We start from the raw sequence: 15439 nt of genomic DNA, 5'->3' as shown, positions 1-15439 counted from the left end.
AATATACACACTGAAGAGTGTTATAGCTGGTACAATTTTTTAATGTACGCAACACAGAACAAGAAGTACTTAATTTTTTGTTCATTTGCTCAATATGTGCTTTCCATTTCATGTTGTCTTGCACATAGAGTCCAAGAAATTTGGTACAGGCTCTTTTGATAATTGTCGGTCCAAATAGCTCTAGATTGGGTGATACCAGATTTTCTGTTTGTGCTGTGTGTATATCCATAGCTACAGTTTTTCCAGTGTTTATTATTAAGTCATTGTTATCAAAGTAACATGTTAGCCTGTCAGTGGCTTCTCTTATGTTTTTTACAAGAGTTTCTACTGATTTTCCTGTAATTAAAACGCTTGTATCATCAGCAAATTGAAATATTTTACTGGTGTCATTGCTTATGTTTAGGTCATTTACATGTAGTAAGAACAGAACAGGACCCATTACTGATCCTTCTGGCACTCCTTATTTAACATTCAGTAGTTTGAAATTATATTTCCTAATGGCATTATCCCTTTCCTGATCTATTTCCACATATTGTTCCTTCTTCTTAAGATAAGAGCTGAGCCAGTTGTAAGCTGTTCCCCTAATGTCAAAGCTGGCCATTGTGACCAAGCAGTTCTAGGCGCTTCAGTCTGGAACCACATTGCTGCTACAGTCGCAGGTTCGAATCCTGCCTCGGGCATGGATGTGTGTGATGTCCTTAGGTTAGTTAGGTTTAAGTAGTTCTAAGTCTAGGGGGATGATGACCTCAGATGTTAAGTCCCATTGTGCATTTGCACCATTTTGAACCTAATGTCAAGATTTTCTAGCTTATGTAGCAGTTTGTCATGATTTATGGTGCAAATGCCTTTGACAAATCTAAAACTATGCCCATGGTAAGTTTTTTGCTGTCTAATGCTATCAGTGCCTCTAACAGAAAGGAGTGAACAGCTGATTAGGTTGAATGGTTTGCTCTAAATACATGTTGAGATTCTGGCAGAATGCCATTATTCTCCAAGAAGTCTGTTAGTCTCTTATTGGAGAGCCTTTCTAATATGTTTGAGGAAACAGACAGAAGTGCCAATAGTCTGTAGTTGGAAATATCGTCTTTGTTTCCTTTCTTGTACACCTTCTTTACTTTTGCTAATTTCAAACTTGAAGGAAAAGTTCCTGTAGTAAAAGATAGGTTACATAAGTGATGTTATAACTTCAAAATTGAACAAATATATTTCAAGGACGACACAATACATGAAAGTCACATATCAAGTAAACAGAGTAAGACATGTGTCACTTTAACAGTCAAGTCATAACTGAGTCCGAGACTAGCGGCTGATGGCTGGCTAGCCGCTTAGGTGGTGCTGCTGCTGCATGGCTGGCAGACAGTGCCGCATGTAGAGGATGCGTGTAACTGCGCAGCGGCACTTTGAAAGATCAGCGAGTCACAACACTTTTCCCCCTTTGACGTTTTTGCACAGGTCTTGATGGAGGTGGCCTGTAGATTGCTAACATCCATAAGTGTTGTTTGACTGGCCGTAAAGTCTCAAGGAGGAGGCTTCTCATACGGACGGAAGTGTCCCCGATGATAATGGTTGTTATAACAGGAGACATGGGCGATGTGTTCACATCCGTAAGAGAAGGAGGCAAGTAGAGTTTCTCCAACAGATGGTGGTCACCTGGTTCCTGCATGGGCACGTCTCCTGTTGACGTCAGTTCTTGTGCTGGCACCGATATGATGGTGAGAAGACTGCGTTGTGAATAATGAGAGATTCCAGGATCACGAGCATCAGGTAGAGCTGAAGGTGGTGTAGCGGCATCCGGAACAGGTGTTGCCAGCACACGAGGCCGAAGCTGGTCCGAATGACGCGCTGTGACACCCGTGTCTGTCTGGATTTCATACCGGCGTCGGCCACAGTGTTGTAAGATGCGACCAGGACTCCATTTTGGCTGCCTGCCATATCCCCGTACCCATACAAGGTCGACGGCGGTGAACTGGCCACGTGAAGGCACCTGCGGCCATGAGGTGGAAAGCCTCAGAAGATGAAGTAGCATGCGGGGCTGTCGGCCATGTAAGAGCTCAGCCGGGCTGTGGTCGCCCATGGAGGTGAAACGGTAAGAACCCAGAAATTGGAGAAGCGCATCATCAGCAGCAGAAGAAGTCAGGAGTTTCCTCATCTGAGCCTTAAATGTGCGGACCAGTTGTTCAGCCTCACCGTTTGACTGTGGATGGAATGGAGGGGCCGTGACATGCATGATGCCGTGATGGGCACAAAAATCTGCAAAGTCGAAAGAGGCAAATTGTGCTCCATTTTCAGTAACAAGAGTAGAGGGAAGGCCTTCCAAAGAGAAAATGCGAGCTAGAGCATTGGTGGTTGCTGCGGTTGTAGGCGACAAGCAACGGACAATGAAAGGGAAGTTAGAGTAGGCATCAATAACGAGAAGCCAATAAGTACCTAAAAAGTGTCCCGCAAAGTCAGCATGAATACGCTCCCAGGGTTTCTCAGGCGAAGGCCACGGTGACAAAAATGACTTCGGGGCAGCAGCCTGTGACGCACAAGTGCCGCAGCAGTGACCATGTGTGTGATTTCAGAGTCAATGCCGGTTCAGTACACATGACGGCACGCCAGAGATTTTGTACGAGAGACACCCCATTGTCCTTGGTGAAGGAGGCGCAAGACCAAAGCATGCAAAGACGCAGGTACCACAACACACGGCGAAGCATTTTTGGTGGAAAGGAGGATAACACCACCCCTAGCCTTGAGGCAGTAACGCAAAGCATAGTAGTTCCGCAACGGATCAGAAGTCTTAGTGGACGGACGATCTGGCCAACCTTTCTGAATACAGCGTAAAACCCGGTAAAAGGTAGTGTCAGAACCCGTAGCAGCCACCAGCCGGTCCCCAGTGATGGGGAACCCATCCACAACCCACTGCTCGGCAACATCCAGGTGAAAAAACAAGAGTTCGTCCCTATTGAATGCCAGATCAGGACCCACGGGGAGGTGAGACATTGCATCAGCATTCGCATGTTGAGCCGTCAGCCAGAAATGAATCTCATAATTGAAACGAGACAAGTAAAGAGCCCAACACTGGAGGCGGTGTCCAGCCTTGTCGGGAAGTGACGTTGATGGATGAAACAAGGAAACAAGTGATTTTTGATCCGTAACAAGATGAAATTTGGATCCATAGAGAAAAACACCAAACTTATGAAGAGCATAAATAATGACCAAAGCTACTTTTTCAATTTGGGAATGCCAAGAGAGTTGAAACCCCAAGTATGTGATATATGCCTGAAAAAAATTTGATTTCTGAAGATTACACTTAAGACCGGCAGTCTGTAGGACATTAAAAGTGTGCAGAGATTCTGAAGATGTTCTTCAGTGGTGCAGCCAGTGACAACAATGTTGTCCATGTAATTTATACACCCAGGGACAGTGAGAAACAATTGTTTCAAGAATCGCTGAAAGAGAGCAGGGGTGCTGGCAACCCCGAGTGGCAATCGTTGGTATTGATAGAGGCCAAAAGGCGTGTTAAGGACTACAAACTGCCAGGAAGCAGCCTCGAGACGAAGTTGATGATAAGCTTCTGACAGGTCAAGTTTATAAAAATACTGGCCTCCAGCAAGTTTAGTGAACAATTCTTCAGTTCGAGGCATAGGGTAAGTGTCGATAACGCATTGAGCATTTACAGTGGCCTTGAAATTGCCCCAGAGACGAATAGCACCATTTGGCTTAGCAACGACAACGACAGGAGAGGACCACCTACTGGAAGTGACAGGAAGCATGACCCCTGAAGCAGTGAGACGATCCAGCTCCCATTTGACCTGATCATGAAGGGCCACAGGAATGGGCCGAGCCCGAAAAAACTTTGGCCGAGCAGTGGGTTTGAGCGTGATATGAGCTTCAAAGTCGTTTGCACGGCCTAAACCAGGAGAAAAAAAAGGGACGAAAATGTCATTGACAAGGAATCCGTTTGAGCATTAGGACTAGCATCAGAGACGATGTTGACAGAGTCATCTATGGAGAACCCAAAAACGCGAAAAGCGTCGAAACCAAAAAGATTCTCCGTGTTACTATGGTCGACCACAAATAGGGGAACAGTGCGAATGAAAGATTTGTAAGACACTTCAGCATCAAATTGTCCCAAGAGAGAAATCTTCTGTTTATTGTGTAAGTCCGTAATTGCCTAGTGACAGGTGACAGGATTGGAGAAACCAACTGAAGATACGTCTGAGAACTGATGATAGTGGCAGCGGAATGAGTATCCACCTGCATGTGAACATCTCAACCAAGTATTTGGACAGTGAGGAATAACTTCCCTGAAAGGGAAGAAGTACAATTGACAGACAACACAGAATCAGAATCAGTGCCATGTTCATGAACATCATGTATGCAGTCGGATTTGCAAACGGATGACACATGGCCCTTTTTTTTTTGCATTTGTGACACACAGCCCAATGCTGTGGACAATCCTCTCGTGAATGTTTTGTAAAATACTGCGGACATGAAGGAAGTTGCCAGGGGTTTTGCTGCAGTTTCTTAGAGGTTTGTTTACGGTTAGGCCGAGGCTGCGCTTGGGAGCATATTGCGGCCACAATGGCCTGCAGGGACACACCACACGCTTCGTAAACAGCGCACAGAGGTTCTATTTCCCTGACGTCACCCCATGCGTCTATTTGCGCTCCAGTGGTGCGAGAAATTTCAAAAGACTGAGCGATGGATAGGACTTCATCTAGAGTCGGATTTGCCAACTGAAGGGCATGTTGCCCAACTTCTTTGTCGGGTGCCGACCGGATAATAGCATCCCATACCATGGAATCGGCATAGGATTCTTCGTGAAATTCAGTAACAAATTGTCACTTTCTATTGAGGCCGTGAAGTTCAGCAGCCCAAGTGCGATAGGATTGATTTGATTGTTATTGACAATGATAAAAGGCAACACAAGAGGCTACCACATGCATATGCTTTTGAAAATAAACGGACAGAAGTGAGCACATTTCAGCAAAGGACAAAGACGCAGGATCTTTCAAAGGAGCCAATTGCGACAACAACCGATACATTTGAGGTGAAATCCATGAAAGGAACAGAGACTTACACGTTTGGTCATCCGTGACATGTAATGCCAAGATGTGCTGTCGAAGACATTTTTCGTAATCAGACCAGTCTTCCGCCGTCTCATCGTAAGGACGAAAAACGAGGTAGAGACAATGAGAGACGTCCTGCATTTGATGCCGTGCCGAAATCATGAATCGCATTTGTGAGAAGTGTTTGCTGTTCTATAAGACCTTGCAATAGTTGCTCTAAAGTAGCCATGGAAACATGTGGGTCAACGATGAAAAAGAAAAATTCACTACCTCGTCGTCAATTGTTATAACTTCAAGCTGTACAAATATATTTCAAGGACAATGCAATACATGAAATCACAGAGCAAGTAAACAGAGTAAGACGTGTGTCATTTTAACAGTCAAATCATAACTGAGTCCGAGTCTAGCGGCCGCTGGCTGGCTGGCCGCTTAGGTGGCGCTGCTGCTGCATGGCTGGCAGACAGGGCCACATGCAGAGGATGCATGTAACTGCGCAGCGGCACTTTGAAAGATCAGCGAGTCACAACAGGTGTGTTAAGGGCTCAATAATCAAGTCCCCACATTTCTTTATAATCAAATCAGGTATATCATCTACGCCTGCAGTGTGTGTCATTTTGAGACTTTTTAGTGTAATCTGAACCTCTTCTACATTTATTGGTTATAGAAACATTGATTTGCTTGAGACCTTTTTCCCTGTTTCTGTGTTCTGTGTTCTATTGGATGTCTGTTGTAGTAGTTTCTATGTAACATTTATAAAATAGTTATTAAACATATTAGCTACTTCCTCTGGGTTATTAATGTTTTCCAAGCCAGACTTCAATGCAATATTATTAACTCTATTTTTATCAGATTGGGTTTCTTTCCTTACAACTATCCAGACTGCTCTGGTTCTGTTTGAAGCATTTTCTATGTATTTGTCATTGTCTCGTTTCTTTGCCTCATTTATTATTTTATTTAAGATATATTTATATTTTTTTAAGTAACTATCAAACTCCAGAGCTGTGTAGATACCGTTTTCTAACACAAAACTTCCTTTACCACTAGTAATCCACTTGTTGTATCTAGTGGTTTGGGTTGTTTTGGCTTTCAATGGAAAAGCAAGATCAAAATAATATTTAAATATATTCATGAATGTCCGAAACTTAGAAATATTTTCTGTGCCATACACTAGCTTCCATGATTCTAGATGGAGATAATTTGGAATGTTTGTACAGCAGCATTACTGAAAGTTCTGCCCATGTGTGTTGTCTTCCTCATATAATTATAGGATGGATTAGTGTTTACACAAAAGCTTATAGCCAGAGCATGATGGTCTGCCAGTCCAGCTTTAATTACAACTGATTTATATTTTGTTTTGGAGCTAATTATTATTTGGTCTATAGTAGTGCTAGAATGATTCGTTTCCATGTAGGGCAGTGGATTGTAATAATCATCTCCTTTATGACACCTCATGGTCCTGCTAATGTTTTCAAGGGCCATCATCAAAATATCAGTGTGCAGTTCCCATTTCCCAGGTACTGCTTTTGTTGACTCATCCTTTTCCCTGGCCAAATCCAGCTCGGCTATACAAATTTAATGAGAAGCATACTTTTCAACAGTGCAGTGTTAATTGTTACATTGTAGGCAATTTTCATTCAAAGAAACTGAAGTAAAACCATGACAGAAGATGATAATAATTTGTAATCTACTTATCTCATTTTTGTTATAAAATGCTTTCGAACAAAAATATGAATTGTTTTCCCCACTCACTTAAAATGCTGTAAAGTAGTTATTTTGCTTCAGAAATACCAATTTTGCATGATATTTACTTAAAATCAGTGATCAATTTAAATATTTGAGTGTCCATGATGTTTTGACCTTGACCTAAAAATTTCTCGCATTTTGTACAGACAAGTACTGCCCACTCTGACTGTATATTCCCTAAGTACATTGACCAACTAACATACCATGAAAGTTTTAGAACATTTATGATGGGGATTTTTGGTGAAAATAATTTTTAAGTAGCCAATAATTTCAGATTCTTTCATTTTATGTACAAATATTTTGACAGTTTAAGAATTTCTGGCATTAATGTCATAGCTGACAGTTAGCAGTCTTTCCACTTTATAATTTCTCAAGACAGTTAACATCCTGTGACTATATATATTTTCAAAACAATTTTGAAATTCACAAAAACTTACAAATTTTTGTAGTTTATTTTTCCAAAAAGAAAAATGAGAAAAGGTCAGAAGTGCATTTTTATTAATCATATCTCATAGTATTGGGAACAAAGCATTTATTTAAAATAAATTCAGATCCCCATCACAGTTGGTTTTTTATTGCAATTTTTCAATTTTTCCTTTTGTTATGATATTTTCACAAATACTCTCATTTAGAGAGGTCTGTAGCAAATCAAAATATTGTAGTTTTGGAGAGGTGTCATGTGGAACTTCAAAACATATTTTTTCAGCAAACTTTGAAATATATCACATTCACTCTTAAACTGTATGATCAGAGATGAAATCGGCCAAAAACGGTTTAGTGAATATCAACAGAAGCTCCCTGAGGTTCTTTGTGGGTGACGATGCTGTACACAGTGAAGTCACAACACCAGAAAATTGTAACAAAATGCAAGAAGTCACATCCAGTTAGCCTTCAGAAGTTGAAAAAAAAATTATAATTTGTGCTAGATTTTTTGGTTGAGTTGAGAGTTTAGTTTAATACAGACACTCACTTAACTTGAAGAAAGAAAGCTGCCATTCAGTAAAATAACATATGTGAATAAAATTTCAAGTATTTATTGCTATAAAATATTTCAGTAACACGTTGCCTAGAGATCTTAGTTACAAAGTTAGCTTCAGAAATGCACAGAAGACTAAAGACAACTCACTACAGACTATAGGTGGAAAGGTAGGAGGGAGGTAGGGGGAAAGGTACATGGCAGTGATAGTGAGGTATCTTATGCCCTGGTAGTGCAGTGATTTGAAGAGTAAGTATACAGCTGTAGAATTAATTGAGTGATAAAAAATAAAAGTGAAAAAATAAAGAAAAAATATAAATATATGAAATTTAAAATTTCTTTGGTGCATAGATTGTTCCATGAAATATCCGGTGAAATGGCAGTTGTCAGTAACTGACTAAAATTTGCGCAAAATTTCAAGGAACAATATAAATTAAACTGCAAGTTTCCTTATATATTGTTAGAAAACAATGACATTTTAGCTGGCAGAGGAATGAAATGTTCACTGTAAGCAAAACAAATTCAAACACTTCACTGTTTTAAACAGAAAACACATAACACGGTATTAGTGCAAGTGCTTCTGTCACTTACTTGTCATGACTGATACTTCCTTCCGCTTAAAAAATTCTTCAATATCAAATTAACAGGGATGCCTATAAAAAACTAATAGTATAACAAAACAGAAGCTTGCAGCAAGTTAGATTTAAACTTTACCTGTTCAGAAAGGTCCAGCTGATCATCTGGCCTGGCACACAGTTTCACTCGTGAGCATTCAACATCGTCCCCATTTGCCCCTCCAGCTTGATCTGTTCGTTTAGCTGTTCCAATTGCTGAACCTGATTGTACTTTTATTAGTTTGGACTGTGTCTGTAGAAAATCAATCTCATTTAATTAGTGATTACAAAACAATTATTCTCAATCAGGGGGAAAAAAGAGCTCACTTTGCATTTCAAAACTGATAGTTTAAGTACAACTGATAACTAAGTTGTGTCACTGAAGTCTTGCAACATTTTAACAGTGAGTACTAATAAATGCAGCTACTTCTATATTTATGGTGTCTTTAATTTGTCGATTCCATCTCAATGTTTAAACATATATGGTCAATAAAATTACAATAATAATGTGCTGCTACATTTATTTTTTGTGCATTTTTGTTATATCTCTATTGAATATATACTATCGACAAGCATTAGTTACTTGGCAGCATATTAATTTGGATATTAACGGTGTGCTTTACTTCTATCGAATTAAAGCACCTTGGAAGTGTGCATAGCTACTCAGCTGAATCCATACACACCTGTCCACAAAAGGAAACATTGCATATAAATCCTTGAGTTATACAATATAAATCCAATAATTATACAGTTTCTGCAAGCTTTCAGGCATCTACACACTGGCACAGACAAACTCTGTGTTCAAGAATGTAAGAAACATCTAATTTGAGAGATATAATAAAGAACAAAAGTATGAGGCTGTGTGAAAAGTAATGCCTCTGAAATTTTTATGTGAAAACTCTTGCACATTCTTAAATAAAACAAACTTTATTGTTCATGTCTGCACATTTATTTCTCAACAGTCAACTTGGTGATGAACATATTTCTAGCAATAAGGGACCAGTTTGCTGATACCATCACAGTAGAATTTTCTGATTTGTTAATGGAGCCTCAACCTCACCTCAGCTTGCACCTATTTGACGCTACCAAAGTGAGTCTGCAAAGGCCTTTTTTAAGTTTTGGAAACAGATAAAAATTGTATGGGGCCAAGTCTGGACTGTATGGAAAATGATCAATGACAATGAACTCAAGGTATCAGATTGTTGCAGAGGTTTGTAGCACTTGTGTGTGTTCTGGCAATGTCATGCTGAAGGAGGGGGGAGGGGGGGAGGCTCATGTATGGACAAACTCTTTGAATTGGTGCTTTCAGTTTCCAGAATTTTCAATTTTCTCACCGACGTAGTTATGTCACACAATAACATGTTACATACTACAATTCAGAGCCCTCTAGTGGCAGAGGGTTGCAACTTGTTCAGCAAAAATGTCGATCAAGTGACATGTATGACATGTGACACCTCATCCGTTATTGAGAACAGAATAAAACAATTGGAGGCATTACTTTTCAGCATGCCCTCATAAATTGTCTGGCAAATAACAGATATTGAAGGTAATTCTCATTTATTGCACAGTCTCAGTTGCACATTTTTTATTAGATATTTGTTCTGATCACACAGGATCATCTTCAGATCATAAACAAAGTAAAACTAAATGCATACAATCTAATATTTTACAATAAGTAGCAAAAAAAAAATTATTGTACATAAATGAATTTACCTGAATAGTTGCGCCAGCAATCCATATTGTCTATTCAGAACCACAAATCAGAGCACTGTGTTCTGCAGCTGTGGTCAACGTTTTAAATAAGTACATGTTGGAGGTACGGAAGAGGGGAGAGGGGGATGGAATGATGCTGGTTGAGGGGGAGCGGCAAGGAAGTTGGGGGAGTGGGTGGTGGTGATGTCATGACTTTAACAAAAGTTTTGCTAAAAATACTATGAAAAGGGTACTTGTTACGCACCATACTGCGGAGATGCTGAGTTGCAGATAGGCACAGCTAAAGGACTGTCAGAAAATGAGTCTCAGTAGCCAGAGACTGCAGTCGTCTGTGTGGGTGAACAGTATGTGTGTCTGTGTATGTGTGTTGTGTGTGAATGTGCATGTTCTACCTCCAATGAAAGCCGCGTTGCCTAAAAGCTCATTTTCTGACAGTCCTTTCATTGTGCCTGTCTGCGACTCAGCATCTCCCCTATATGATGAGTAACAACTATCCATATCATAATACTGTTACATTCCATCCTGAATTTTCCGTTGTTGGAGTTTTGATAAAATTATAGAATGTGTAATTCTGTAAAATTCTTGTTAAAATACTAATAATGTAGAACAATGGATATGTAAAATGTAAATGGCACAAAATTATAAACTGGAGTGAGAGGGATAGACAGCAGGGAAAGAATGCAAGGGAGAAAGGAGAGAGGAATAGTGGCAGGGGTGCTATGCATTTAACACAGTAGGATCTTATATTAAAATTTCAAAAAGTTAATTATGTAAAAAACCATATGTTGAAAAACTAGAACGTACATGTAAACTGTAAAATGGGATAAAATAGTAGATCATAACAGTGGAACTAAATCAGCAAAAGCTGAATTAGTAAAATAAAGTAATAAAAATGTGAAACTTTGAAAGTATAAAACCATAAGGTCCTTACTCTGAAAGCGTAGAAAATAAAATCATATAAAATTTTGCCATCGAAATATTAAAAGTATATGGCTAGCACAGTTAATGTATAAATAGTGAAAGACATAAAAAGATTGTAAAATTACAAAAGTGGAACCATGTATACGACCTAGAATTGTATGATGTGCCATTAAATATCATAAATGTTTAAAAACACTGGCAGTACAGAACACTAAACGTATAAAATAATAAATTATAAAAGTGAAGCTATGTACAGCAATTAAAGTTGCAGGAAACAGGGTGTGACAGTTATCGTTAATTGCATTTGCTTCTGTATGGTGTTACTATATGATGTGCAGTTTTGAAGTATGTATGGAAGCCAATCTGCACACTGGCCTACTGCTAGGATGGTTTGTGACCCGATATGCTGCCACTGTCTCTTTTTGGTGTTTGGAGCTGCTGGTCATATGTGTACTTCAGTGAGGTGGACAATTGGAAGAGGCTTTCAAATTTTATATTTTTAACGGTTTTATACTTCCATTGTTTTAAAAAAAAATCATTATTTAAGGACACTACATGCAGTTCTAGGTCCTATACATAATCCTCCTTCTGTAACTACAAGATCTTTACATCTTTCATAATTTATACGTCCATTGTTCTAGCCCTATACTTTATAACCTACTATTTTAGCCAATTTAATAGTTTTAAACACCCATTCTGGTTTTTTAACAGAAAGGTTTCTACATCTACATCTACATCTACATGACTACTCTGCAATTCACATTTAAGTGCTTGGCAGAGGGTTCATCGAACCACAATCATACTATCTCTCTACGATTCCACCCCCGAACAGCGAGCGGGAAAAACGAACACCTAAACCTTTCTGTTCGAGCTCTGATTTCTCTTATTTTATTTTGATGATCATTCCTACCTATGTAGGTTGGGCTCAACAAAATATTTTCGCATTCGGAAGAGAAAGTTGGTGACTGAAATTTCGTAAAAAGGTCTCGCCGCGACGAAAAACGTCTATGCTGTAATGACTTCCATCCCAACTCGTGTATCATATCTGCCACACTCTCTCCCCTATAACGCGATAATACAAAACGAGCTGCCCTTCTTTGCACCCTCTCGATGTCCTCCGTCAATCCCACCTGGTAAGGATCCCACACCGCGCAGCAATATTCTAACAGAGGACGAACGAGTGTAGTGTAAGCTGTCTCTTTAGTGGACTTGTTGCATCTTCTAAGTGTCCTGCCAATGAAACGCAACCTTTGGCTCGCCTTCCCGACAATATTATCTATGTGGTCCTTCCAACTGAAGTTGTTCATAATTTTAACACCCAGGTACTTAGTTGAATTGACAGCCTTGAGAATTGTACTATTTATCGAGTAATCGAATTCCAACGGATTTCTTTTGGAACTCATGTGGATCATCTCACACTTTTCGTTATTTAGCGTCAACTGCCAACTGACACACCATACAGCAATCTTTTCTAAATCGCTTTGCAGCTGATACTGGTCTTCGGATGACCTTACTAGACGGTAAATTACAGCATCATCTGCGAACAGTCTAAGAGAACTGCTCAGATTGTCACCCAGGTCATTTATATAGATCAGGAACAGTAGAGGTCCTAGGACGCTTCCCTGGGGATTAATGTTTTGCAATTTTAATATAAGACCCTCTCTCGCTACACTCATAGCATCCGTGTCACTATCCCTCCCTCCCTCCTCCCTTGCCTTCTTTCCCCACTATCAATCCCCCTTGCACACTTTATAATTTTATTATTTTATGCCACTGATATCTTGCATATCCACTGTTCAACACTATTAGTATTTTAATAAGAATTTTTACATAATTATATGTCTGTAATTTTAGCAAAAGCCTTTTTGTTGAACTCATGACATCCACACCACCCCCTCCCTGCTTCCTTTCCTCTCCCCACCCCCTCTCCCCTACCTCCAACATATACCATATTTTACAGACAATAAAATGTTATAGACTATAAGAGCACCTCAATTTTTAAGCAATTTTTTAAAATAAAATTTTGCTGTTTTTATTATTAGACTGCAAAGACAGACTATTAAAAATTCTTAATTAATAAACCCAAACAGATCTTTAAAATCCCTGAAAACCATAATCGGAACTAACTTCTTCTTCTTCTTCTTCCTCCTCCTCTTCATTATCATCGTTGTCCTCTTCATATGCAATATGATCTTCAATGCTATTGAGAGCATTACTTATGCTGCACTTCCTGAAAAGATTTGTCAACAATGTCTTCTCTAGTTCTAGACCACAGCTGTTTTATTCATCAACACGCTTGTTTGATTATAGGTCATTTTAAAGCTCTCTTCAGCATGAATTCATGTTGGGTTTCATCCTTCGTCCATTTGTTCCATTTCTCTCTCATATACACATTGAATGGTTTATTTGCCAATACATCAAGGTGTTGCAATTGTGAAGTAAGTCCTCCCAGAATAACAGCAAGCTCTGAATTTCACCGTCACAGTTTCTCTTTCACAGAATTTTCCAAATGACTACTAAACTGATCTAGCACAAGAAGAGAACTCTTCTTTAATAAAGCACCTTTCCTTATCTCCCATACTCTCTTAATTCATAATTTCATACTAGCATCATCCATCCAACCATTCCCATGTATGTGAACAACACAACCTGACAGCATTTCAGGTTTTGGCATTGCTTTGTGCTTGAAAATGATCACTGGACTAAGCTTAATACCAACAGCACGACATGGGAGGACAACAGTGTAGCACACTTTTTCATGGCCACTTGTTTTTCTACTGCAGTTTCAGCACCTTTCACAGTAACAGTTGTGTTACACAGCATATCACATGTCAGAGCAGTTTTATCCATATTTGCTATTATGTTGAATAATAAAGTGATGGAAAGATAATACTTTCTCCTCATATCCTTGTGTCATTTTCTGAGATATTTTTGTTTTGGTTCTCGTGCAAAGTCCATGATGCTTCATAAACCTATAGCACCAACCAACTCCATCCTTAAAGTCTGTCGAGTTCCACTGTAGTGCTAACTTACGACCATGTATTTGAATAATTTTTGTATTAATTATAATGCCATTTTGACGATGACATTGAATCCATTTCAATACATCATTTAGTTTTGGCCATTTTACACATTTAGTATTCCTCATTTTTTTCAGTTCTTCTTTACTAGCCTGCCAATCAAGAATGGTTTTTTTCTGTTGGTGGAGGGTCAAAATGCTGCTCAGCACCTCTATTTCCACATTTTTCTGCATATACTGTTACTTTCGACTTATAGCCCACATAGCGTTTCGTCACAGGATTATTTGGTAACTGTGATAGTGTTACGGAGATGTTTAGCAAACTCAAGTGGCAGACTCTGCAAGAGAGGCGCTCTGCATCGCGGTGTAGCTTGCTCGCCAGGTTTCGAGAGGGTGCGTTTCTGGATGAGGTATTGAATATATTGCTTCCCCCTACTTGTACCTCCTGAGGAGATCACGAATGTAAAATTAAAGAGATTTGACCACTCACGGAGACTTTCAGACAGTCGTTCTTCCTGCAAACCATACGTGACTGGAACAGAAAAGAGAGGTAATGACAGTAGCACGTAAAGTGCCCTCCGCCACACACCGTTGGGTGGCTTGCGGAGTATAAATGTAGATGTAGATGTAGATCATATGAATACCTTTTATTTTTTTCCATTACAAAACCAGCCACTGACAAAATTATTGTACTGTTGCCATTAACACAAATCACTTTCAATTCAAGTTCGCTGGTGTTGTGGACTGCAATGATGCATCATAGGCTAGACAGTGTTGTGGGTTTGTGATGGCGGGGCTGGAGGGAGACTGTGTTAGCAAGCTGGTGAATCTTCACTACTCATGTTTGTGCAATTGGTGCACTGCTGCTGCCAGTTGAATTCAGTGTTGCTAGATAGAGAGAGGTTTTCAACAGCATCAGATATACGAAGTCTGTTCAAAAAATTCTGAAATTATGTTCACAAACTTTTTCTATGCTTACCTTTTATTTATTGTGCATAGTCTCCTTCAAAATACGCTGTTCCACAATTGGTACACCACTCCCAATGTCATTTATACTTCTGGAAGCATTTTTGGTATGCCTCTTGCTGGTTCATGTGAAGCACCATCCCTGAATTTGCTTTTATCTTGTCTATTGTCGCAAATCTTCGTTGCCCATAATGGGGTTTTGAACTTTGGTAATAAAAAAAAGTCTCATATCAGTCACAATTCTCTTAAGGAACATCTCATTCTTGTGATCCAAAAGCTCTTCACAGATCACGAGGTGAAGGTCTTTCTGGTCTTCATTCATGAGTCATGGGACAAACTCGGCGACAACATGATGCAATCCAAGATGCTGTGTCAGAATCTCATGACATGATCCAACTGAAATGTTACATTCTCCTGCAACCTCTCGAACAGC

General features: G+C 39.5%; 1 protein-coding gene across 2 annotated transcripts in view; it reads right to left on the bottom strand.

The window, feature by feature from the left end:
* LOC126273102 (dynein intermediate chain 2, ciliary) overlaps positions 1-15439 on the bottom strand; it is a 305511-nt gene that overhangs the window by 244364 nt on the left and 45708 nt on the right. Inside the window, exon 2 of one of the 2 annotated variants that reach the window (XM_049976535.1) lies at positions 8488-8640. The exons of the other annotated variant lie outside the window; for it this stretch is intronic. Within the exon in view, the coding sequence (XP_049832492.1) occupies positions 8488-8640 (153 nt within the window). The remainder of the gene's footprint in view (positions 1-8487; positions 8641-15439) is intronic. 2 annotated transcript variants of the gene reach the window in all.

The sequence above is a fragment of the Schistocerca gregaria genome, chromosome 5 (genome assembly GCF_023897955.1).
Source record: "Schistocerca gregaria isolate iqSchGreg1 chromosome 5, iqSchGreg1.2, whole genome shotgun sequence".
Classification (NCBI taxonomy): Eukaryota; Metazoa; Arthropoda; class Insecta; order Orthoptera; family Acrididae; genus Schistocerca; species Schistocerca gregaria.
Note: the sequence above shows the minus strand (reverse complement) of the source record. Positions and strands in the feature narration are given on the sequence as shown.